The sequence below is a fragment of the Dipodomys ordii genome, unplaced genomic scaffold, assembly GCF_000151885.1.
Source record: "Dipodomys ordii isolate 6190 unplaced genomic scaffold, Dord_2.0 Scaffold79, whole genome shotgun sequence".
In the NCBI taxonomy this organism is placed as follows: domain Eukaryota; kingdom Metazoa; phylum Chordata; class Mammalia; order Rodentia; family Heteromyidae; genus Dipodomys; species Dipodomys ordii.
Genome location: NW_012267295.1, coordinates 2,595,057 through 2,620,813, shown reverse-complemented (window position 1 = coordinate 2,620,813; position 25,757 = coordinate 2,595,057). Strand labels below are relative to the sequence as shown.

The window sequence follows — 25,757 nt, the reverse complement described above, 5'->3', positions numbered from 1 at the left end:
GCTGAGGTGCTCTGACCCTTAGACCTGGGGTCTCAGTTCCAAATGCACTCCTGCTTGTTCTTCTCTAGTTACTTCCTGATAGTGAGAGAGGGATAAAAGAGGTGCTTGCCGTGGGTGAGCATATATGCACTGAGAATGCGCATGCATACACACACACACACACACACACACACACACACACGGGCTGGGTGGCTGCTCTTCCCCTCTGTCCCACATCCCTTCTTCACAGAAGCCCCTGGAGCAGACAGGAGGTGGCTGAACTCCGCTGAGACAGATCTGGAGGCACAAAGACCCCAAGAGCTCTTGAATGATGGCTGGAAAGCTCTGGAAGGCAGGCATCCCCTGTCTTGCAAAGACTTGGGAGACTTGTGGGGACCAGCAGTTGCATTTCCCCTGTCTGGTGATTCAGCCAGGAGGGGAAGGCTGGCTCCGGAGCCCTGTGTTTGGGCCTGGGCATGGGTAGACCTCAGTTGGCATCCCTGCTGCCACCTCCATCCACCACCTCCGCTTCATGCTATCTGGCTGACCTTGGGCACTGCTAGACTCCCCTGGCCCCCTGATTTTCTCCTCCATGGCGGAAGACGTCTTGGGGTTGTGGGAACTGGCAGAGGTGTTAGTGATGGTTTTCCATCAATAACCATCATAACCATCAATAGTGTTGATGGTTATGATGATGGTGTTGATGGTAATAACGATAGTAGTGACGGTCATGATGGTGGAGATGCTGATGATGGTGGAGATCGTGTTAATGATGGTGATGATGGTGGATGTAGAGCTGATGATGGTAATGATGGTAGGGATGGTGATAATGCTGCTGCTGCTGCTGCTGGTGATGATGGTGGAGATGTTGTGGTGACAATGGTGGTGATGATAGTAGTGATGGTGGAGATGATGATGGTGGCGATGGTAGAGATGGTGGTGGTGATGGTGCTGTGGTGATCGCAGAGGGAGGGCCGGGGTAGCAGCCCCTGGGATGTCCAGCTGTCCTCATGCTCAGCCTGTTGCCTGGAGCAGGCAGGAAGAAGCCCAGCTTTTCAGAGAGAAACACGGGTGGGTGGGGTCAGGAGTGTGTGTGTGGGGGGGTTCCTGGCATGACCGGCCTCCGCTCCTGCCCCGTTTCTGACGGTCAGTAGTTCCTGCCGTCCCACCTGGCTGGCCTGTGGGGCGGGGGAGACACCCAGGATTAGGCCTCAGGAGCCTAGCTGGGACATGAGCCTGACGAGCTGAGTCCTCTCCGCTCTGTCTGCTGGCGGCTCGGAGCTGGGACACAGCTGCCATTTGGCCCAGCTGCTGGTCCCCAAGGGCTTTTTTGGTAAAGGGCACCCAGGCGGCGGAGCTGGGCCACAGGCAGGGCTGATGTGGGGCTGGGGGTGTGGGGAGGGGGTCTGGGTGGTGGCCTTGGTGGTAGTGTTTTCCTACAGCAAGGGGGGGGGTTGGGGGGGAGAGGTGTGAGGACGGACAATAGCCATGTGGAGGTTTAAGCAGGAGCGAGAGGCAAAGGACAAGTTTACACAGCATAGAGCCAAGGACAACGATGAGATGCTGCTCAGAGCCCCGGGGGGGGGGAGGGGGGAATGCGGGCCAGGCCGTTCTTCCTTCCTGGGGGCTGCAGGACGGTTTTTCAGCAGTGCTGGGTCAAGGCTGCCACTGGGGTGACACCATGCTGGGTGTCTGCACCTCGTGGCTCATCTGTCCAGCCCAGCCCCTCTCCCCAGCTTTCTCCTGTTGGCCACAGCCTCCCTGTGCTTGGAGTCCTCCTTTGGGGACTTGTAGGAAGCCCTGTTAACGTCCCCAGTGCCATCTCCTGTGCTCCGGGTTCAGCTACACTGGCCTTGTTCATGTTCCTTAAATGCACCGAGCATGAGGCCAGCCTCCTGGCCCTTGCACATGCTCCCCTGAGCGCCTTTCCCCTAGGCTGTCCAAGATGGCTCCTTCCGATTCTTCTTGCTTTTCTCTTTAATCTCTCTTTCTGTAGAGAGGGCAAGGTATTTTCTCTCCCTTCCCACCTTTCTCCCTGCTGGCACTTTTATTCATCTACTCCACAAATCTTCACTGCACACTTAGTATGTTCCAGTCGCCATTCCAGGCATTGGCAAGACACAGCCGGGAATGTTCCAGGCCCCAGTGTCTACTGCTGACAGGCTGAGCAGACAGACACACCAAATCATGGGGCTATAAAACCAGGACTGGTGGGGTGTGTTTGTGTGGCAGTGAGAAGAGCTATGGGAAAGCAGGGTGAGAAGAATAGTCAATGGTTCTCTCTTTCCTCTTGGCTACAGTGAGGGCTGAGGGCGGGCAGGTGCCACGCTCACCAACCGAGCTCCCGTGCTGCCCACAGTGGGGACAAATGAATGAATCAGCGAGGTCTGAAGAACGGGCCCGGGGAGGTGACAGCCGAAGCAGAGGCGTGGCCCAACCAGCGGCTGCTCCAGGCCTCAGGAGGGCTGGGGCGGTGTGCCTGGCACAGGGAGTCGTGGGGTCTGAGCTTGGCACGGCACGGAGAATACCTGGAACTGCCCGGGTGTCCGACACGTGGCCATCCAAGATTCCTAGAGCTTATGTAAGGCCCGTGGCTGGGTTTCTGGAACCAAGAGCAAAAGCCCTGAGCTCAGGAGAAAACTGGGCCTCTCTGATCAGCCAGGCAGAGTGGCAGGAAATGCCAACTCCCGCCCGCTGCCCCTGGGAGCCAGAGAAATGTCCAGAAGCATCAGCTCAAGGTAGATCAGATGATAACCCTATGGTCACCGGCAGTAGCTGGGTAGGTGCCAGGGAGGCAGGCCTTGCTGCTCAGCCCCACTGCCCAGCCTGGCCCTGTTGGGGGCGCTGGACCAGGAGATGCATCTTCAGGGGTGGGTGGCCCCTAGAGGGAGGCGCCCTGGCCAGGCCTCCATGGTAACTGGTGCACCAGGTGGACCTGGATTCCTGGAGCTGGGCATATTGCCTCTCATCACCTCCTGGCTCTGCACTTGACCCAGGAAGTAGCCTTGGCACCCTAATCCTTTCTCCTGGCCTCAGTTTCCCCATCTGGAAGATGATGGGGGAGGCCAGGAGTGGAGATGCCCCTGGGCTGGCACCAGAGCCAGCGGTGTGGTTTGCAAGGCCAGGCCAGGAAGTGAGCCTGGCCGCTGGCCAAGCGTGAATGGTTTTGAGTTGGTCCAGAGGAGAAATCCCAGCAGTGCCCAGGCCACAGATGGCATGGAAGCGGCCCCCACCGTGTCCCAGCTCCGCCGGTACCTGGCTGTGAGGCGGGCCTGGGCCCCTGGTCTCCCTCTGCAGAGCCAAGAGGCAGCCTGACTTCCCACTGCTGTGTGTGTGCCGTAACCCTAGGCCAAGGGCTCAAGGGCTCACTGCAGGTCTGAGGTGTCTCCATGAGGTCCCCTGGTGTCTGAGTCCACAGCACCCCAACTTCCTGTAGCATGTTACCCTAGCAATCACAATGTGAACAATAGCATCCTTTTTTCTCCTCTTTTGTTTATTCTGTGTGTGTGTGTGTGTGTGTGTGTGTGTGTGTTGGCACTGGATATTTTTTTTTTTTTGCCTCAGGGCCTGGGCACTGTCCCTGAGTTTCTTTTGCTCAAAGCTAGCACTCTACCACTTGAACCATGGCTCCACTTCTGGCTTTTTCTGTGTATGTAGAACTGAGGAATCGAAGAACTCAGGGCTTCGTGCATGCTAGGTGAACACTCTCCCACTGAGCCATGTTCCTAGCCCCTGGCATTGGGTCTTGAGCGCAGGGATAATGTGCTCTCTTCTGCATTTTTTTTTTTTTTTTTGCTCAAGGCTGATGCTCTACCACTTGAGTCACAACTCCACTTCCAGCTTTTTGCTGGAGATGAGTCTCTTGGATTTGTCCGCCCAGGCTGGCTTTGAATCATGATCTTCAGATTTCAGCCTCCTGAACAGCTAGGATTACAGGTGTGAGCCACTGTGCCCAGCTTAGTTTTTTCTTTTCTTTTTCAGTCAGTACCAAGGTTTGAACTTGGCCTTGTGCTTGCTTGGCTCGCTGGCTCACTTGGCTTGCTTATTTGCTTGTTTGGTGCTCTGCCTCCGAAGTCATGCCTCCAGCCTGGCTTTTTTGCTATTTCATTGGAGATGGAGTCTCGAGGACTTTTCTGCCTAGGCTGGCTTTCAACTGTAATCCTCTGGATCTTGGCCTCTTGAATAGCTAGGATGATAAGTATAGCTACTGGGGTCAAGCCTTTATTTTTTATTTTTACAACACTGGGGCTAGAACCCAGAGCCTTTTGCATGCTAAAGGCACACTCTCTACCAATGAACTAGAACCCTAACCAAAACTCTGGCCCTGGAACTGTTTTGGGGGATGTGGTTCAGGAAACCCCAAGTTTATAGCGTTGGCCAGGTTTGCCCCTGGTTTACTACAAGCTGGGAAGCGATTCCCCACTTGCCTGATGCAGCGCAGGCCTCTGCTCCTCTGCAGGCCCCATGGCCGGGGAGGTGCAGGGTGGGGGTGGGGGTTTACTGGCTGAGCCCTGTCTCTGGGAGAGGGGGAGGCCGGCTGGGGAGGGGGGGCCAGGGGTGCCTCTACATGTCCCCCTCTGCTCCTCAGGGCCCCCTGCTCCGCACTGACATGGCTGACAGCAGCTCACCACCCTCGTCCTCAGCCGCCCAGGCCCCCGAGCCGGGGATCACAGAGCAGCCGGGGCCTCGGAGTCCCCCTCCGTCCCCCCCAGGCCCGGAGGAGCCCCTGGATGGAGCTGATCCTGATGTCCCGCACCCAGACCTGGCTCCTGTCGCCTTCTTCTGTCTGCGCCAGACCACCAGCCCCCGGAACTGGTGCATCAAGATGGTGTGTAACCCATATCCTTCGGACTGGGCATGCCCGAGCCCTGCCCAGTGGCTGTGGGTGGGTGAGGGGGTGGGGAAGGGCAGCCCGCCTAGCACACGGTCATCTGGATTGGGGGCCTGCGGCTTTGGGGAGGCTGCTGAGTGGATGCCGGTGTTGAGTCTGGAGAGCTGGAGGGGTAGGCCTGGGGTCTTGCTTATACGAAGGTTCTGGAAGTTTCTGATGACCATGGCAAGGTGCAGGGAGGGCGTCAATCCTGTGGTTTGTTGACTTGGAATATCCTTGGTGTGACCTCAGCTCTGTGGAGTGGATTTATTTGCTAGGCTGGCTTTGAACCACAATTCTCAGATCTCAGCCTCTTGGGTAGCTCGGATCGCAGACATGAACTGCCAGGGCTTGGCACTCCCTTTTTATTTTTATTTTTGAATTAAATCTCGTTTAATGACTGCCTTTGGGTATCTGAAATTATTTATTTCTTTGGTCTGATGAACTTTAACTTTAAAAAGAAAATTCCTTATTTCTTGTAGTTCTGAGGGGCTGGCAGTTCAAGACCGGGGGGCTGGCACTGGGCACGGGTTGGGGGGAGGTTGTTTTGTGTCACATCATCCTGTGACAGCAGGCGGCAGGGCCAGAGAGGCCAGGGCGGGCACGGAGGGCAGAACTTGCTGTGCTGACATTCCGCTCGTAAAATCACAGAAGAGCTCTCGAGTGGATGACATTAATCTGTTCAGGAGGGCAGAGACCTCGTGGCCAAGCCAACTCTTACAGGTCCCGCTCTCAACACTCTTGCATTGAGAACGGTTTCTGCTTGGGAGCTTTGGGAGACATACTCACCATGGTTCGTAGCTCCCCACTGCCCTGGAGGTGCAGAGCCCAGTCCTAACGTGGCCCATCCCAGCCTCATTTTCTAGCATGCTGCTTCTCTGGGTGTTCCTGGACCCAAGATCTTCTCACGGGTGCTTTCCTCTGTCTGAAGTGCTTTCCCCTTCCCTCTTCACCTGGCCAAATGCTTTGCTGATTTGGTTTGAACTCAGGACCTGGTTGTTGTCTCTGAGACTTTTTCTTGTTTGCACAAAGCTAGTGCTCAACCCCTTGAGCCATAGCTCCACTCTGGCTTTCTGGTGGTTCATTGGAGATAAGAGTCTTTCAAACTTTCCTGCCCAGGCTGACTTCAAACTACGATCCTCAGATCTCAGCCTCCTGAGCAGCTAGGATTACAGGTGTGCGCACTTGGTGCCCGGCTTTTTTGCTGCATTTTTTAAATCACAGCTCCACTGTGATTCCTCTTGGACTCTCCTCTTGTGACATCTAGTCATGGGATTTAGTTTACCACTTACTCCTTCTGGGGTCTCATGACCAGGGCAGGGGTAAGCCTGTCTTGTTCTCTGCTTCCCCACTGGGACATGGCTCCTTTCGTGAGTTTACTGGGCGCCTGTGGGAATGTCGAGGCTGAGTCTCACTGATGAATGGGGTTGCTGGGTGGAAGGGTAAGGGGAGGAGGATGCTCTGGGCACAGGCCTGAGAAGAGAGGAGCTGGAGGTGTGGCTGGTGAGAGGGCAGCGAGAATCCTGGCAAGGGGTGATTCCTGAGGCTGCCCGAGCTGCAGAGTATAAAGCAGGTCACACGGGAACCAGGGCTGAGGCGCGGGGCTGGGTGGTAGGGGGCTCTTCACAAAAGCGCATGCTGGCAGCCGGGCACCGGTGGCTCACACTTGTAATCCTAACTACTCAGGAGGCTGAGATCTGAGGATCACGGTTCAAAGCCAGCCGAGCTAGGAAAGTCTGGGAGACTCTATCTCCAATTAATTACCAAAAACCTGGAAGTGGCGCTGTGGTTCAAAGTGGTTGAGTGCTAGCCTTGAGCAAAAGAACTCAGGGACAGTGCCCAGGCCCTGAGTTCAAGCCCCATGACTGACCCCTCTCCCCACCTAAAAAAAAAAGTGGATGCTGGCTCTGCCACGTGGTGTGTGGGACAATGTGTACTGCACCCAGAGCAGTCTGGGTACAGGTGGCCTTGACCTTGGGAGCCTGGCTTGGATGGTCTATGGCCAGCATAGAGCTGGACCCCACCTAGGGCGTTGGTTCCCGTGATGTCTGCTGTGTGGCCATGGGCTGAGCCCCAGCTCATCCCCCGTCCCTGCGTGGGGTCAACGATGGAGCTGGCTTAGGATGAGGGTGAGGGAGGCTTCAGGAAGTGCCCTCCTCTTATTTAAGACAGCCCTGGTTTGACGGTGGGGATGAAGGAAGTCTGGCCTTCCTCCTCCCTTTAGAAGGACTCTCAGCCCTGGCTGCTGGGGAGAGGGGAATCCTGCAGCCCAGCGGGCCCAGGCTGGGCGGGCTTGGAGGTAGCTCAGGTGTTAGTGAGAATGTCAGGGAAGAGCTGTAAGAATCCAAAAGCAGGGCACCTTCAAAGTTGCCAGGCTGTGGGACACGAAGACTCGCTGGCCCGAAACATCTGTGACTGAGTCTAAGGGTTAAAACGTAAGGCTGGGTGATATTAAAATTCGAAGTGACTCTGATCCAAAGAGAAAATTTCTGTGTTCCAAAGACTGTAAGCCTAGAATTCGGCGGCTGCACAGCTGTGTGTCTGGAGTCCCGGGGCTGTAGTCCTGTGCCCGGTGACCCCGGGACGGTGGTTAAGGCTCTGCTGGCTGAATCGGGGCGGGAGGGGGCTAGCTCACAGGGAGCTGAGGGACCTTGGGGCCCACAAAGGACCCTGCGTAGAACAGAGGGGAGCATCAAGGGCTTGGAGGTGATCAGTGGAAACTCAGCTTCCATTAGATTCCTGGAGTTCTTTCCTGGACAGAAGCCGTCCTTCCCCCATACTTAGCGAAGGGCACTGAGGTCGAGGGCTGACCTGCGATGTGTGTGTGCCTGCCTGACGCTCTGCATGGAGGGCCTTGGGGACCGTGTGTGGTCCTGTGACCCTCAGTGGCGGTGTGGCTGTGCTGCCTGTTCTCTGCGGGATGTCTCACCGACCTGCAGCTGCCTGGCTTGGGCAGTGACTATTATACTGGACCTTGTAAGCACCGCTTCTTAGCGAATGCCCTGCCACCTCCCGACTGGGCTATAGCATGGGGGGAGGTCAGGGATGAGCTACTTCCAGGCCCCCTGGGGCAGAGTCTTCCAGGATAGCCTGCTGAGGACCCTGACCCTGGCCAGCTGCCCTTTGAAGTTGCTGCTCCTGACTCAGCTCCTTGCTCACCCCAGAGAAAGGCCCTGAGTCACCGCCTGAGTCACGGACATGCAGGCCCCTGGGTGGGAATAGCCGGAGATGGATGGTGTGGGGTGACTCGCAGGGAGGTGGTGTGTGGCCACCAGAGTCAGACACACCTGGAGGCTGGTTCTGCCTGTTCTTTCTGTATAGTGATAGCCGGGTGATCTCCAGCTCCCTACCATCCCTCCAGCAGATGGGGTGACAGCATCCACCTCTCAGGCCTCACAGAAGGCCTGAGCGGCTCCTAAGGCAGAGTAGTGGTAAGATTTGTAGTAAAGTGTCAGCACATGGTTGTCACCATTAGGGGGGCCTGAGGCTGAGCCAGGCTCTCATGCACTGCTGCATTTACACCCTCCTTGTGGTAGATTCAATAAGACATTGGTGGCAGGTCTTTAGAGGGAACCTCACACCTTCGGAAGACATGGTTCCCAAGGAAAATCAGATCCAGTGTCTGTTGTTTGGGTGAATTGGTGTGACCACACCGCCCCCCCTTCCCCCACCACTGTGGCCAAGCCCTGGCCAATGCAGACATTGCTAATCAATCACAGCATCCTCCAGCTGGGCGGCCCTGGCAGCCACGACTAATCTATCCGCTAGAAATCTACTTTCACCCTAGGTTAGACTTTTAGACCTTTCCTTGGAGTGGCACATGTATACTTTGATTTCACCTCCTGAGCCTCAGCTGTTCTTATCTCTGTAATGGGGTCATCACAAATATTTAGAGTGGGCTCCTGTAAGGTTCCCAGTGGTTCTATATAGCACAGAAAAGGTGCTTACTGGTCAGAGGGCATTCACTGCCCACAATGTCACCCATAATCCCCTTAGCCATCCTCAGAGATAGGTGCCCCATAGCCCCATTTCCTAGATGACAAAAGAGGCTCAGAGTAGTTACTTTTTAGCCTGGTTGCACAGCCAGGCTGCAGCAGAGATGCCATCTGCAGACCCCAGAGTAACCCCCATCCACTCCCAGGGCAGGGAGGCTTGCTTGGCAGCTCCAGACCGTGGGGCTGGTGAGGTGAGGTTCTCCAGGCTCTCAGCATACCTGCTCAGAGTCTCCTTGCTGGCTCCCTGGCTCTCTTACCCCTCTCCCCTTGAGGAGTCCTCCCCTCCCAGCATGCTCCTGGGTGGGGCCTGGCGTGGACAGCCAGTGCTCAGCCTGACAGCGTTTCTGCCTCAGTGCGGGCCAGCCGTGCGTGGCGGGAGTCAGTGGCTTCGAAGTCAGGGAAGGTCTTGTTCCGGATGAGCCGCGGGGGGGGGGGGGGGGGGGGGGGGGGGGGGGGAGGAGCAGGAACTGCAAGAGCCTGCTGACCTTGATCAAGTCACCTTCCTCCACACAGAGCAGGACTGGGGGTGTGGAATGGATGCTGGGTCCCCACTTCTCGGCTCCCTCTCTGTGGCGAGCGCTCCTGCCCCTGTGGCAGTCACTGGCCAGGCTCTATCTGGGAAATGGGGAGCAAGGTGACCCCGGCTAGGAGCATCAGGGTCCCTTGGGAGCTCGTGGGCCAGCACGGAGCAAACAGACCCCCGCATGCCCCGGGGTTCCGTCCGTTCAGAACCTCCCGCTGCAGATCCAGGCTCCGCGGGCCGTGCTGGAGGTCCTGGCTGTCACGCATTCCTCCTCCCAACTCCCCTCCGCCCCTCCCTGCAGTCTCTTTCTGTCTGTGGGACATTGGCAGCTTCTAGACCTCACCCCTCCTGCCCTGGCATCACCCTCCCTCCCCTCCCCTGCACACGGAGAGAGCATGGGGCTAGCAGGCCAACGTTGTGTGACCTTGGTAGTACCCCTCTCCTGACTGTGTCCCCCCTCCCCCTGCCCCCGAAGCTGGCCTTCCTCCTGGGCAAGGGACCTGCTTGTGCCCAAGGGGCTCATGTGGCTTCTGTCTTGCCCTTCTCTCCTCTCCCCTTCATTTGTTCACCTAGTCTTTGCTCATTTAATCCTTGCTACTCCACACTGGGTCCAGAACAACTGACCAACCTGGACTCATGGCCTCCACCTGGTTGTCCTGTAGCCCCGGATGGATTCACTTCTGGGGGGGAGGCTGACCTCCCCAACTTCCTGGCTGAGACCCTGGGGGGCAGGGCCGGTGGCTCAGCCAGAACATTCTAGTTTCCCAAGTACTTTCCTGTCTCAGCACACTGTACATCCTGTGGCTCAGGGAGGGAGCAAGGCTTGCCCGAGGCCGCAGGTCCAGCTAGGGTCAAGCCAGGGCAGGCTGGAGCTCAGGCCTGCAGGCCTGCAGTGTAGCTGTCCCACCCCGCCTGCTCCATGGCTGGGGGGGCCTCTCTGGGGGAGGGGACTCTCCTCCTCCCGTCCTGGCCTACTGGGTCTGTCCAGACGGGTAGCAGACATTTCTGGGAGAGGCAACACATGCCTGAGAAATTGTCCGTTTCCTCCATCTGCTGTGGAGAAAGTTGTTTTTCTCAGAAATAAAAGTCAACATTAAGTACCATCCCCCCCTTCTTTCCCTCCCACCCCCATGCTCTGGAGGCCACAGTGGGAGCCATGTTCTCATTGGTCAGTAAGACAAGCTGGCTAGCCCATCAGAATTGCCTAGCTTGGCCAGAGGAGACCCTGTCTTCCTCCTACCTCCTCAGGGCAAGGTCAGGTTCTATAGGTTGGAGATTTCTACCTGGGACCCAGCCTCGGAGCATTTGTGAATTCTGATCTGCAGAAGGAGGGGTCTTTTGGCTTGGGTCTTGCTGTATGAATAAGAGTTTTCCAGAACAGGCTCCTGAAATCGTGTAAGGGAAGGCAAGGGTGGGAACGATGCGAGGCAGAGCTTGGCTAGCGCTTGCGCTTTTGGCACAGCGGGTGTCAGGGACGGGCGGCCCGCAGGGATAGGTCGGGCAGAATGCAGTGGCCTGCTGGGGAGACTGAGGCCTGGAAACCCCGGGAGGTTCCCACAGGCGGCATTCAGCAGGGGTCGGAGCCTGAGCGTCAGAGGGAGGCGCCCTGGGGAGGCCCAGTCCTTGGGACTGCATGGGTCCAGGGGCCCAGAGGGGCTGCCTGGCACCCCCTCCCCCTGCCCCATCGAGAGAATCCCCTCTTGTGATCTCAGGGGGCGTGTGATTGTTGGGGTGCTGGGGGAGGCTGCCCCTGTGGAAGGGAACCTGGAGGCAGTCCCACAGTGGGCTCCGTGGTGTGTCCTGGCTGAGGCCTGGGCTGGCCAAGCGCTGAGCGCTGTGATCATGGAGGTGGGTTCCGGGGACGGGCCGGCCACAGGGTGCTGGTGTCCTACTGAGCTGGGCGCTGGTGCTCACGCCTGTAATCCCAGCGACTCAGGAGATGGAGATCTGAGGATCAAAGCTCAAAGCCAGCCTAGGCAAGAAAGCCTGAGAGATTCTGATGTCCAATTAACCAGCAAAAGGCTGCAAGAACACGCGGTAGAGCGCCAGCCTTGAACAAAAAAGCTCAGGGACAGCGTCCAGTCCCAGGACCAGCACTCACACAAAATAGAGTCCTACTGTGTGCTTTGCTCCGGCCTTGTCCAGGGGACAGCCAAGTGCCAGACTAGCCAAGTTCCTGTGCGTGGCCACCCGGCCTGGTGGTGGCCGGGGCGGTGCCATTGATCTGGTGGGACGGAAGCAGGCCCGGGCAGGCTGGGGCTGTCACCCCCTCCCCGGGGTTTAAGCAGGATTGGATTTCCATCTTCATCCTGCCTGGGCCTCACAAGCTGCGTTCGACCTGCCGTCTCTCCCTGAGACCCCATCACGGTCCTGTTGGGAGACAAATGGCTTCATTTGTTTCCCTCGGAGGGAAATCAATACGTGTTTTTAATCAGTCAGAATGTCCTCCTGCTAATCTCACTCTGCAGCGTTCCTGTGGGGCTGCTTTCCACTTCCAGCCCATCCGCTGGTTGGAGCTGTGTGGTACGGAGTGTGTCTTGGCCTTTCTGGGCCTGGTACCACCTGAGGTCATTGGTGGGCAGCGTGGGATGGGAGACCACACCCATGGGAAGGTGTAGGGCAGAGGTGATGGCACAGGAATGCCCAGGCGGGTGGTGATGGTGAACCAGCTGTGCCCAGGGGCTGGGCACAGACCTGGGCACAAGCCTGGCTCTGCCAAGCTTGGTAACCTGTGGCAGGGGGCCCTCCCCCCAGGCATCAGTTTCTCCTGTAGAAATCGGGAGTGGAAAGGGTGGGCTGTGTTCTTTCTCTTTCCTTTCCTTTCCTTTTTATCAGTGCCTGTCCCTGCGGCTCGATCTGGATGCTGTCTCTGAGCTTTTTGTGTTCAAGGCATCGCGCTCTACCACTTGAGCCACAGATCCGTTTCTGGCTTTTTTTGGGTAGCTGATCAGAGGTAAGAATCTCGCAAGTTTTCCTGCCCAGGCTGGTTTTGAACCACCATGTTCAGATCTCGGCATACTGAGTAGCTAGGATTATAGGCGTGAGCCACTGGCGCCAGCTTTCCTGTGTGTGTGTGTGTGTGTGTGTGTGTGTGTGTGTGTGTGCGCGCGTGTGCGCACGTGCGCGTGCGCAGCATGCTGTCCTTGAACGTTTTTGCTCAAGGCTAGTGTTCTACCTCTTGAGCTACAGCTCCACTTCTGGCTTTTTTTTTTTTTTGGAAATAGTTTATTGGAGATAAGAGTCTCAAGGACTTTCCTGCCTAGGCTAGCTTCGAATCTTGATCCTCAGATCTCAGCCTCCCAAGTAGCAAGGATTACAGGTGTGAGCACCAGACCTGCTCTGGGCTGTGTGATTTTCAGTCAGAGCTGATTTCTCCCTCTGGGACAAACTTCCTGCAGTGTCCAGGACAGCCTTGCCCCAGAGAGAGAGACTTTTCCAGTGGCCTCTGAGGCCGAGGACACCTGACCCCAGGTGAGAGGTCAGAGGCTGGGGGCAGGTGGACAGAGGGAGGCCGACAGCGAGAGGCAGGGAGGATGGGGCCCAGGCCTAAGTGGTCGTGGGGCTTGTTTGCTGCTGGAGTGTCACATTCCTAACCACCATCCAGCCCCTGGCCTCATCCGGCTACCATCCCCCCACCCCCCCATCCCCCTGTCCACCCACCAGCCCCTACCTCCATGTCTGTCTCCTTCCGCCTTCTCACCGTCTGCACGTCCGTCATCCCTGCCCCACCTGCTCACATCCACCTGTCCACTCATCTGTCTGCCAGCGCCCGCCCCTCCCCCCTTCCTCCTGCCACCTGCCCAGTGTCCGGCTGGGTTCTGCCACTCTCTCCTTAGGCCACTTACAGGGCCTTTGGTACTCTACCTATGCTCCTTCCATTGTTAGTCTGGGAGCTCCTCACGCCGGTCTCCCCAGGCTTTGGCTCTTGGCCCTGCCCTACTATGTGTGCAGCATGTAGTAGGTGCGCAGCACACAGGAGGTGCCCAGCGCTCTGGTTTGGGACATGCTGCCTGGCTGCTGGGTGGAGGGGGTATGATGTATGGTGTGGGACGGGTAAGGCCAGAGGAAGAGGGGGTCCAGAACCTCAGGAAGGAGGGGTGGCTCTCTGCTCCAGGGCAGAGGGGTGGGTGGAGAGGAGGGCTGGTGGGGGTGAGAGGGGCAGATCTCTGAGATGAGTGTGGGGGGACCGGAGGAAGGGAAGCTGCAGAAGCTTCTAGTCTGGACCACTTCCAGAGTGGGGTGGGATGGGAAGCCCAGGGAATTTGGTGGTCTGGAGAGAACATGAGGCCATGAGCTCGGGGTACACATCGGGGTGGGGGGAGCTGGGGGTGGGATGCCTTGGACTCTGGTCACTCCACGGAAGGCTGGGACCTGGGGTCAGAGCGAGGCGAGCTGGGCACCAGAGACGCAGCAGGTGGAGGATGAAGCCCAGGGTGGGGCCGGGGCTCTGGAGCCTCCTGGGGCCCAGGGGGAGAATTTCCAGAACCCAGGGCTCCTCAGCTCCAAGTGGGGGAAGGAGGGGATGAGCTGCAGATTTGTTTCAGTGACCCGTGAAGTTTGACATTCGTTTTAATAGTAATGGAGGTGGCGCTCTCCGTAGCTCCTGCGGCTGCCACCCTTGGAAGTCACTGGCGATTTCCAGTCACGTCACGGTGGCCGTGTATGTCGGTCATGTGACGCGTCACCATGTGGCGTTGGACCTCTGCTGGGCTTGTTGTTTCTGTGTGGACCAAAAACCATGCACATCCATTGAGATGATTTTGAGGCTGTGTGTGGTGATGTAGGTCTGGAATCCCAGCCCTAGACGAGGCTGAAGCAGGAGGATCGGGACTTCAAGGCCAGTGTGGATTTTGCATAGTGAGATTCTGTCTCAAATTTTATTTGGCTAATTTTGAATGTAACTGGCTTCCTGAGCTTAAAAAATATTATCTACTTAAGGGTTGGAGGCATTGCTCAAGCAATAGAGTACCTGCCTAAGAGTGAAGTCAGGAGTTCAAGCCCCTGTGTCACCAAAGAACAACTAAAATACATCCAAAATTATATATTTATTTAATGTATTTTTTTGCTGGTCCTGGGGGTTGAACTTCAGGGCCTGGGCTCTGTCCCTGAGCCTCTCTGTACTCAAGGCTAGTGCTCTACCACTTGAGCCACAGCTCCACTTCTGGCTTTTTCTGAGTAGTTTATTGGAGATAACAGTCTCATGGACTTTCCTGCCTGGGCTGGCTTTGAACCTTGATCTTCAGGTCTCAGTCTCCTGAGTAGTTATTACGACAGGTGTGAGCCATGGCGCCTGGCTTCAGTGTAGAATTCTTAATGGTGAAGGATGGCTGTTGGGAAGAAGAGAGAGTTGAGGATGGGAAGGGAAGCTGCTAGTTTCTCCTGGGCAGACATTCCTGCTTTGCCCCCTTGGTGCTCCCGAGTGACAAGGGTCTCACTCCCTTTGAGTCTGCAGTGGCCCCTGTGCAGCTTCTGTAGGTGACACTCTGAGTTCAGGTTCAAGAGGGATGGCTTTGTAGCTGGGTACTGGTGGCTCACGCCTGTCATCCTAGCTACTCAGGAGGCTGAGATCTGAGGACCATGGTTCAAAGCCAGCCTGGGCAGGAAAATCCATGAGACTCTTATCTCCAATGAACCACCCCAAAACCAGAAGTAGTGGGGTGGCTCAAGTGGCAGAGCGTTTACCTTGAGCTGAAGAGCTGAGGGACAGCGCCCAGGCCCTGAGTTCAAGCCCCACGACCAACCACAAAAAGAGAGGGATGGCTTTGCTCAGCCTCCAGTGGTGGCTCCAAGCCCCTGCCTGCCCAGACTTTCTCCTCACTAGCAGCTGAAGCAGTAGTGTCTGGCATCTCCTTGGCCAGAGCGTCTTGCCATGGCTGCCAGCCTGGCAGCCCCCACCCCCTTGCCACCGCCTCCCCCAGTCCGGCTGTCTGTGCTGGGCACAGCGTCTTCACTGGGCATCTGCAATCAGAGCTTCGGCCAAATGGAGCAAGTTTCCAAATGGTGGGGCCTCTGAGAAGCAGGGCTGGGGCCAGGGGCCAGGAAGGCAGGGGGTTCACTCCGTCCCCCCCTCCGCCCTCCCCACAGGATCCAGAGACTGTCCGTCGCCTGGCTGCCTGCCCCCCTTCCCCCCAGTCTGCAGAGGCGGCGGCTCAGGGTGGCCTGGCACCAGCAGCTCCGCTGTGTTGTGAACTGGGTTTCTACTCAGTGTGGTGTCGTGAGGGGTGGGTCTCGCCATCTCGGTCGTTCATTTCCTTCCATGTGTGTGGAAGTGCGTGGATTCCCGTGTGCTGACCTGCCTGCGGTGGGAGGGCTCTGGCCGCAGCCTTGAGCAAGGGCGAGGATACTGGAGCCCATCTGCTTGAACTCTGGGCCTGGGCGCTGTCCCTCAGCTCTTCAGCTCAAGGTGAGCACTCTACCCCTTGAGCCACAGTGCCACTTCCGGTTTTCTGGTGGTTCATTGGAGATAAGAGTCTCATGGACTTCTCTTGCCCAGGCTGGTTTTGAACTTTGATTCTCAGATCTCAGCCTCCTGAGTAGCTAGGATTATAAGTGTGAGCCACCGATGGGAGGCCTTTTTTTTTTTTTTTTAATACTGGTATTGGGGCTTGAACTCAGGGTCTGGGCGCTGTACCTTTTTCACTCAAGGCTAGCAGTGTAACCACTGTTCCTGCCCAGGCTGGCTTTGAACTGTGGAGCTACAACTTCACTTCCAGCTTTTTGTTGGTTACTTGAGGATAAGAGTCTCATGGACTTCATTGCCCAGGCTGGCTTTAAACTTTGATCCTCAGAGCTCAGCTTCCTGAGTAGTTAGGGTTGTAAGAATGAGTCACTGGTGCCCAGCATGCTTGTGTTTTCAAAATAGCTGTATTATTAATTTTTCTCTTTCTTTCTTTCTTTTGTCAGCTGTGGGGTTTGAACTCTGGGTCTGGGTACTGTCCCTCAGCTCTTCAGCTCAAGGCAAGCACTCTACCACTTGAGCCACAGCGCCACTTGCGGTTTCTCTGATGGTTTATTGGAGATTAGAGTCTCATGGACTTTACTGCCTGGGCTGGCTTTGAACTGTGATCCTCAGATCTCAGCCTCCTGAGTAACTAGGATTAAAAAGCAGTTGCTTTTTATTATTTCTTGTTCTATTTTTTTAAATTGAGGTACAATCTATGGGCTGTAATGCCACAGATCTTAGTGTGCCACCTAGGTGGTTCCCAGTACCTCCTTTCCTGTAGCCACCCTCATACCACCAGCGACTCCACCTCTCCATCCCCTGTCTGTTACTCCCCAGAGTTACCCCTTCAAGTTACTACTATTCTGACCTGCTTCACTGAAGATTAACTTTGCCGGATTTTTTTTTGCCAGTCCTAGTGCTTGTCCTCGGGGCCTAGGTACTATCTCTGAGCTTCTTTTTGCTCAAGGCTAGCATTCTATACCACGTGAGCCACAGCACCACTTCTGGCGTTTTCTGTGTATGTGGTACTGAGGAATTGAACCCAGGGCTTCATGCATGCTAGGCAAGCGCTCTACCACTGAGCCACCTTCCCTGCCTTTGCCTGATTTTTAACTTCATAGGATTAGATCCAGACATTATTTGCTCTAATATGTCTGGCTTATGTTACCCGGTGGAGATTCATCTATGTTGTCCTGTCTCTTAGTCATTTGTGTTTTTATTCTCACGGCTGCATAATATTCCATCACAGGATATCCCCTAGAGCTTTTCAACCTTAGCTCTGTACACATTTTGGGCTGAGTAATTCTTTGCACCAGGTGCAAAGGCCCTAGGTGTTTCTCAGCACCCTGGTCTTGACCTGCTGGATGTCTGTGCCTGGGTCACCATCCTGTATGGGCTTAGCTTTCATGGACATTGTTTCAGAGCTTTCCAGAGTGGTTGCTATCCATCAAGATTAGTTAAGTCAGTGAGTGGGTGAATGAATGGCTGGTTTATGTCCTTCTTTTAAAGTCACAGGCCCAGAATGTGCAGGCTGTTCAACAGGGTAGTCACCGCAACTGTGGCTCCTTTTAAGACAGTCGTACTTCCTGCTGGGTCCTGGGACAGGGACCCATTTCAGGCATCTCTAGAGAAAAGTAAGCCCGCTTTATCTCGTACCCTAGTGCACACACCGGCACACAGCAGGTACTCCATAGATGTTTATGCATCTGGCCCCAGAGAAGCATGGAACTGGCCTGATTGGAGAATCAGGGTGAGAGAGCTTAGGCCTCTGAGGGCCCCCAGCCTGAGGTCCCCATCTTGGGGTGCACCAGAGATCAGCCTGGAGGGAGCTGGGAAGAGGGGCCACTCTCCATCCCCAGGGGCTGTCCTCCCTCCCTCCCTCCCATCCTCCGTCTAGGAGGAGGCAGCCTCAGCCCCCTTCCTTTACTTGATTCATTGAGACATCTGAGCCAAAATGGATTGGATTTCAGATCTGCCGAAAATAAAAACAAACGTGGCTGCCCCCTCCAATGCCCAGCACTCTCACCCTCTCCACCCGCCTCCCAGAAGGCCCCCACCCCCATCATGGACACCTGTGCAGTCTGCCAGGCCAGGAGGGGCCGGGGAGGGTGGTGTCACCATGGAAACCCTGCAGGCCTCAGGCTGGTGTCTTGGGAGGAGGCTGTCCGGGGGCACCTGGCCTGGACCACTGTCTGTCCACCTGCCTGGGACTTGGCGGGTGTGAGAGGTCCCTGGCATGGTGGCGTCTCAGGAGGTCCATCCATGTCACCTCCTGGCCTTCCTTTTTTTTTTTTGGTTGGTCATGGGGCTTGAACTCTGGGCCTGAGCGCTGTCTCTCAGCTCTTCAGCTCAAGGTGAGCGCTCTACCACTGGAGCCACAGCGCCACTTCGGTTTTCTGGTGGTTCATTGGAGATAAGTCTTACAGACATTCCTGCCTGGGCTGGCTTTGAACCGTGATCCTCAGATCTCAGCCTCCTGAGTAGCTAGGAGGCGTGAGCCACCGGTGCCCAGCAATCCCGGCCTTCTTAGGACTCCGGCTGTGGTGGAGTGGGGTTATCCAATCTGGCCCGTTTTGGCCACCCTGCGGCTAGGCAGATGACGCAGATGCCTCTCCCCCATGACCTCCACCCCACAGAACCAGCCTGTCCCTGACCCTGGTGGAGGCCGCTCAGCCCAGTCACCCAGCACAGGTCCTGGGAGTAGACGGTGAGGGCGGTGGGGTGAGGGTCCCTCCCGGGTGCCCAGCCACGTGCCAATCTGGATGTGGTAGGGCGAGTCCGGAGCTAGCAGGGCGCAGCAGAAATCTTGCCCTGCCACACGGTGCTGCCTGGCTCTGAGCCAGTTCCTGGTGTCTCAGTTTCCTCATCTGTAAAGCGAAGTTCCCCGCGGAGGGAACTTGGCTGGGGAGCCAGGCCTGAGGTGGCCGGCTGACTCTTTTGAAAGCCTTAAGTGGAGATTCACAAGTGGCTGGGCAGTAATGGCTTATAATGACCTTTAACCTTCAACCCAAGGTCACATCAACTCACCAGCAGATCCTCTGTTCTCCTCCTCCTCCTCCTCCTTTTCCTCCATGCCAGTACTAGGGCTTGAACTCAGGGTCCCAGGCACTGTCCCTTTGCATTTTTGTTCAAGGCTAGGGCTCTACTATTTGAGCCACAGCTCCACTTCCCTCTTTTTGGTGGTTCCTTGGAGGTGAGTCTCATGGATTTTCCTGCCTAGGCTGGCTTTGAACAGCAATCCTCAGATCTCAGCCTTTTGGGTATCCAGGATTACAGATGTGAGCCATTGGTGCCAGGCTGTGGCTCTTCTTCTTCCTTCTTCTTTTTGTTGGTCCTGGGGCTTAAACTCTGGGCCTGGTCACTGTCCTGGAGCTTTTGCATTCAAGGCTAGTGCTCTACCACATGAGCCACATCTTCATTTCCAGCTTTTCTGTGGTTAATTGAAGATAAGAGTTCATGGAGTTTTCTGCCCAAACTGGCTTTAAACTGTGATCCTCAGATCTCAGCCTCCTGAGTAGCTAGGATTATAGGCGTGAGCACCGGTGCCTGGCCTGTGGCTTTCTTCTTCTTCTTCTTTTTTTTTTTTTGGGGAGGGGGGTCCGGTCATGGGGCCTGAACTCTGGGCCTGGGCGCTGTCCCTCAGCTCTTCAGCTCAAGGCTAGCACTCTACCACTTGAGCCACAGCACCACTTCCGGCTTTTTTCTTTTGGCTTATGTGGTGCTGAGGAATCGAACCCAGGGCCTCATGCATGCAAGGCAAGCGCTCTACCACTGAGCCACCTTGCCAGTCCCGTGGCTTTCTTCTTTATGGCTTTTTTTCCTTAAGCCATGAAGAGGGGCGGCCCTGGCACTCTTGCAGGAGAGGTGTGGCCTGCTGAACCTGGTGGCAGAGCCCAGGTGTGCTCAGCTCCACAGGCTCTGTGTGCTGTGCCCTCACTCCTGGACACACAAGCTTGATTTAAATGAGAGAATATATTTACTTGATCAGAAAGCTCCTAGGTAAACACATGCTCTTCGCCGTTTCACTTAGGACAGGTCTGCGATCACTGCCAGGTGGACCTGGTGTCTGGCACACAGCAGACGCTCATATATGCTCACCAGCTTCCTGCTGGGCTCTGAGGCCTGGGTGTAGAGGACTTTGGGAAGTAGGGGGAGGCTCCCTGGGGTCACCCCGGCTGGCAGCGCTGCTGAGGAACCCAGCGGGTTTGTTGGCTGTTCCCCTCTGCGGCCCTGGGCTGAGCCGGCTTCGCCTGCCAAGGAAACCATATTGATCGTATCGCCATTGATCTGCTTGCCATCTGCCCTCATCAGAAACACTCCTGGCTGCCCGTCAGGGATCTGATTGGCTTCGATGGCCGCCGTGTGGCTGGTCTCAGTGGTGTCACAGTCAGGGCTGGGACCTGGAGGGACCCGGTGGGCTTGTAAAATGGAGTGGGGGCTCAGGAGGCTCTGTGGGTGGGGATGTGGGCTGCCTGGGTGGCTGGGTCTCTGGCCCTGTTTCCTGATCACCCCGACAGGAGGGAGGGTCTGGGGCAGCGCGCTATCTTACTGTGCATGTAACAGGACCCCCAGGGCCCTCTGCACGCGGCTACCCAGCGCCACGTGGTCCGGCTGCTCTTCTAGGAGGGCTGGAGCCCTTGATCTCTGTGACAGCAGGGAGCATGTCAGAGCCGCAGGCCGCCATGCCAGCTCTGGCCTGAGTTCTGAGCCTCGAGGCTCTTGGATGAGGGCCCAGGACAGGGCCATCTGGGATTTCCCCAAGCGCCGGAAGCGGGGGATGAGCTGTCCATCGCAAAGTTCTGAAGCCAGGCAGTCTAGGGATGAGAGCCGCTCCCTCAGCCCGCCAGGGACGCCTCCGGGTGGGCAGTGCCTTGAAGTCTGACACAGAGGAGGACTGTGGGGCTGCAGTGACCTTGGGCAAGTCCTGCCAGCCTTCCAGGCCTGTTCCGGCTGTTCCCCGTGGATTGTGGTGACAGCCAACATCCCCTAGGTACCTGGCATGCAACTATCATGGTGTTGGCCAAGTTCATGACTGGAGCCGGCTGAGGTGCATCTTGGGAAATATGCAGGGCTTTGAAGGGTGTGTAGGAGTTTGCCAAAAGGGAAGGAGTTAATTATGTGCCAAGGTCAGCAGAGTTTGTTGGGGTCAGAGTCTGGGAGGCCTCCATTGTTTGGCAGGGTGAAGGTGGAGTGCTGTGGAAGACTTTCGAGCAGGACAGGGGCATAATTAGAGTTGTATTTCAGGCGGGTGAATCTGGCAGGGATAAATGAGCTTGTGGGGCAACAGAAAAGCAGGCTGTGGTTTGGTGTCTCAGCTCTGTCTCTTTTCAGCTGATGACCTTGGGTGGATCCGCCTCCCTTTGTGTCTTAGTTTTCTAGTTTCTAAGTGGGGCTTATCACAGAGCCCAGAGGATTCAGTGAGTGACACTTGCACAAAGCTCGGGATATTGGTGCATGCGTCTGCCTGGGCATCTGTGAGGGCACAACAGAGGGTCAGAGCCTTCAGAGGAGTGAGAGGAGGCTGGCACAGGGCTGCTGGGAGGGAGGAAGGAGGCCGAGGGCAGAACGCTAGCCTCTGAGCCCTGGGGACCTGGTACTTCTTCTAGTACATGCCAGGAGGGGCCTCAGTTTACCTCATCTGTAAATGCACCCATTGCAGATGGGTGGTAAGGAAGAGGGGAGAAGCCTAGCCTCCAAGGGAGGCTGCTGGGCTTGGACATGATGGGAGGGCAGAGGCCTCAGAAGGTGCAGCCGAGGGAGGGAGGGGGGGCAGGAGGGGAGCAGGGGGACGGACCTTCACTGGTAATTAGAATGTTTGAACTTCAAAAAAGTTAATTAATGATGAAGCTGCTGCCTGAGAGATGTTCGAGCTAGAAGGGGGCCCTGGCAGCGACTGAAATTAATTACAGGCTGTGGCAGGAGAGTGGCAGCCAGGTTGGGGGGGAGCAGGAAGGAGCAGGGCAGGGATGAGAGGGGGCAGAGAAGGTGAGCCAGAGGGCTGGAGTGGGAGGGGCCGTTGCCAGGGAAACCGGGTCACCCTCCTGGGGGCTCCTGAGGCCTAGAGTAGGGCTTGGAGGTCCAGCATGTGGGGGTCTCCGCCAGATACACTGAAGAATTCCTGGGGGGTGGGGTGTCCAGGCCCTTATTTAGTTGTTCATTCAACCAACTTTTTTTCTTCTTCCCTCCCTCCCCCCCCCGCCCCCCCCCCCCCCCCCCCCCCCCCCCCCCCCCGTCCTGGTGCTTGAAATCATGGCCTGGGCAATGTCTCTTAGCTTTTTCTACTCAAAGCTACCCTGTACCACTTGAGCCACAGCTCATGTCTAGCTTTTTGTGGCTACCTGGAGATAAGATTGTTGTGGACTTACCTGCCGGAGCTGGCTTCAAACCAAGATCCTCAGATCTCAGTGTCCAGAGTTGCGAGGATTACAAGCATGACTCGCCAGTGCCCAGCTTCACCCAGCAAACTTTTATTGAGCTTCTGTTAGAGCCAGGCGTGCAAAACTCTTGTGCTCTGGAATGCTGGTTCTAGCAGTAGAGAAAGATTGAGTGTGAATAGAACACAAGGATTGAGGTCTGGAAGGGCCTGGAGAGATGTGAATGTAGGAAGGGGGAATGAGGGGGAAAGGGAAGAAGGAGGGAGCAGGGAGGGGTAAGGGAGGAGCCCCTGGGGTTGACAGGGTCAGGGGAGGACATCTCAGAAGCTATCACTATGGATTTTGCTTTTTTTTTCCCCCTCTCTGAAAGCTAGTGCTCTGCTACTTGAGCCACAGCTCTACTTCTGGCTTTTTTTGATGGTTAATTGGAGATAAAAGTCTCACAGACTCTCTTGCCTGAACTAGCTTTGAATGTTGATATTCAGCCTCCTGAGTAGCTAGGATTATAGGGTGAACCACTGGTGCTCAGCTTGAAGTTTTTGTTTTTAATGCAAGCAGTGTTAACTTTGCCCAAGTTCGCTTCAAACTCCAGATCTTCCTTTTTCTCCTCTCTCCCATGGCTTAGATTACAGAGGTGTACCACTGCACTCTGCTGAGCTTCTAGGTTCTGTAATTGGTGGACTGAGAGAATGGTGGGATAGGACCCACTTGGTCAGGGACTAAGAAGAACTGTGAGAAAGGAGTGTAAGGTGCTGCTGCTGGCGGGGTGCAGAGGAGCCCCCCTCCTCCTAGACCTGCTCCTGCTGGGTAGAGATAGTGCCTAGCCAGGCACAGGTGGCTCACATCTGTAATCCAGCTGCTCAGGAGGCTGAGATCTGAGCCATCATGGTTTGAAGCCATTCAGGGTGAAAAAGTCCATGACACTTTTTTAAATGTAAAGGTGATATGCAGAAGGGTTACAGTTACATAAGTCAGGTAATGAGTACATTTCTTTCTGTTACCTCTTCCCTCATTTTCTCCCAGTTTTTTTTCTCTCCTGACTCCCTCCATGAGACTCTTATCTCCAATTAACCACTACGAGGAAGAAGTGGACTGTCGCTCTAGTGGCAGAACACGGGCCTTGAAGGAAAAAGCTAAGGGAGAGAGAGAGCTCTGGCTCTGAGTTCAGGCCCCTGTAAGGACAAGGACAAGTCTGGCCAGTCTTCTTGCAAGGCCCAGGGCAAGCTGTAGACCAGGCCTGGACTGGAGGGAGGGCTGTGGCCCGGGAGGGAAGGTGGTCAGAAGGAGGCCAGGAGCAGTCAGAGAGAGGTTTCAGAGATGGAGAGGCCAGGCCTGTGGTGAGCTGGGGGGGGGGGGGGAGAGGGAAGACAGGTCCTCAGGCAGGGGCTGTGGCCCTGGGGCCATGCATGCCTGTGTCCTGGGGGAGGTGGTGGTGTCACATTGTCACATTCCAAGGGAAGGCGCACCCCACAGCCACCCTGCCAGGCTTTGCCCTTGACTCACACGCACGTGGTTTGAGTGCATCAGCATGCTGGTGATCCTGCTGAACTGCGTGACCCTGGGCATGTACCAGCCCTGCGACGACATGGACTGCCTGTCTGAGCGCTGCAAGATCCTGCAGGTGAGCCTGGCCCCGCCCACCTGAGGGCCCGCCCCCAGTGTGGCCCCACCATTCAAGGCCTCGCCCCTGCCCCCTGCAGCCCCGCCCCACCCGCCAGGCCATCAGGCTCTGCTCCTGTGGCTCCGCCCCCCCACAGCTCTGCCCTGCCAGGCAGGCCAACCTTCAGGCCCTGCCCTGCAGCTCCGCCCCCCACAGCCTCGCCCCACCCCACCAGGCAGGCCATCAGGCTCTGCTCCTGTGGCTCCGCCCCCCACAGCTCCGCCCCACCCCCAGGGCGTGTCCACTGAACAGAGGAGCCAAGACCAGCACCCAGACCCCCATCCAGTGGGCCCATCCTAAGCTGGTTCCTTCTATAGAGCCTCTGGAGCTAGTCCTTAGTTTCTCTATCCTTGTTTGGCCACTCAGCCTACTGTGTGATCTGGAGTAGGCTGCTTAACTTCTGGGGTCACCCTGGGGGTCATTGCGGTGAGAACCACAGAAGAGAGTGCAGACCTAACATGTACATCTAATTGTGTGGCGATTATTAAATTTTGTGAGATCTCCTGCCTCCTTCCTCCCCTGGTGCCTTGGGCTGAGACAGGGCTGTGTGACCTGGGACAAGTTCATTTCCCTCTCTAGGCCAACCTCTCCTCAGTTGTGGAATGACTGCATTGAACCAGGGCTTCTGAAGTTCTCTTCCTGCCCCAGGATCTTTCTAGAATCTTTCCCAAGCCCTCTTGCCCACACTCCTGTCCCCACTCACATGGTGACTTTGGCTTGCTTCCTCTTGCGCGACAGGTCTTTGATGACTTCATTTTCATCTTCTTTGCCATGGAGATGGTGCTCAAGATGGTGGCACTGGGCATTTTCGGCAAGAAGTGCTACCTCGGAGACACGTGGAACCGCCTCGACTTCTTCATTGTCATGGCAGGGTAGGTAGCGGGCTGTGGTGCGCGGAGGGTCCTGGGGCCGGCCTGGGCGCTTCCTGGAGGCAAGGTGGGTGCCGGGGAGGGGGAGCGATGTCCCTGGCTGACCAACCCAGGGACACAGGTGTCCCTCCTGTCCTGCGTGTCCTCTTGCGCCGCCCGCAGAGCCGGGGTCTGCGTTAGGCTGATTAAATGTGTGCCTGGGAAAAGTGCTGATAGGAGTTAGCTGTATCCGTCGTTATCACCTTCAGCGAGGTCACCCAGCGGTGGAGGTGGAGGGCGGACGCACACACACACGGCCTGGCCCTCAACTATGGTCATTCCTTATGAACATAGGCTGTGTTAGGTGGGAAGAGCGCTTAGTCCAGGAGTTCAAGGCCAGACTGGGCAATAGATCAAGATCTGTCTGAAAAAAAAAAAAATAAAAAGAGCCTGGTGCTGGTGGCTCACGCATGTAATCCTAGCTACTCAGGAGGCTGAGCTCTGAGGGTCATGGTTTGAAGACAGTCCAAGCAAGAAAGTCTGTGAGACCTTATCTCTAGTGAACCACCAGGAAACTGGAAGTGGAGCCATGGTTCCAAGTGGTAAAGCGCTAGCCTTGTAGCACGCAGGCCCTGAGTTCAAGCCACACAACTGACCACCACCACCACCACCACAAAACCTAGTAAGTCAGCTGCTGTGGCTCAAACCTGTAATCCAAGCTACTTGGGAAGAGAAGATGGGGAGGGAAGAGGATCACAGGATTCCAGCCCAACCAATGGCCAAGCATGTGGCACATGCCTGTTACCCAGCTGTGTGTGTGTGGGACAGGGGGGGGGGCGCATAGGGATTCGTGCAGCGGCACAGAGAAGCCCAGGTTAGACTGAAGCCTAGGCTAGCCTGGGCATAAAGTAAGATCCCATCTTGAAAATAATCTAGGAGGGGCTGGGAAGGTGGCTCAGTGGTAGAGTGCTTGCCTTGCATGCCTGAGGCCCTGAGTTCGATTCCTCAGTACCACATAAGCAAAAAGAAAAAAGCCGGAAGTGACGCTGTGGCTCAAGTGGTAGAG

The 25,757-nt window shown here is 56.2% G+C and overlaps 1 protein-coding gene across 1 annotated transcript in view; it reads left to right on the top strand.

Annotated features, from left to right (window-relative positions):
- The first annotated feature begins 4,588 nt into the window (after window positions 1-4,588).
- The window catches only part of Cacna1i (calcium channel, voltage-dependent, T type, alpha 1I subunit), an 86,071-nt gene continuing 64,902 nt past the window's right edge, over window positions 4,589-25,757 (top strand). The window contains exons 1-3 of the mRNA XM_013024817.1: window positions 4,589-4,818; window positions 23,693-23,804; window positions 24,582-24,715. Of these exons, the coding sequence (XP_012880271.1) occupies window positions 4,589-4,818; window positions 23,693-23,804; window positions 24,582-24,715 (476 nt within the window). The remainder of the gene's footprint in view (window positions 4,819-23,692; window positions 23,805-24,581; window positions 24,716-25,757) is intronic.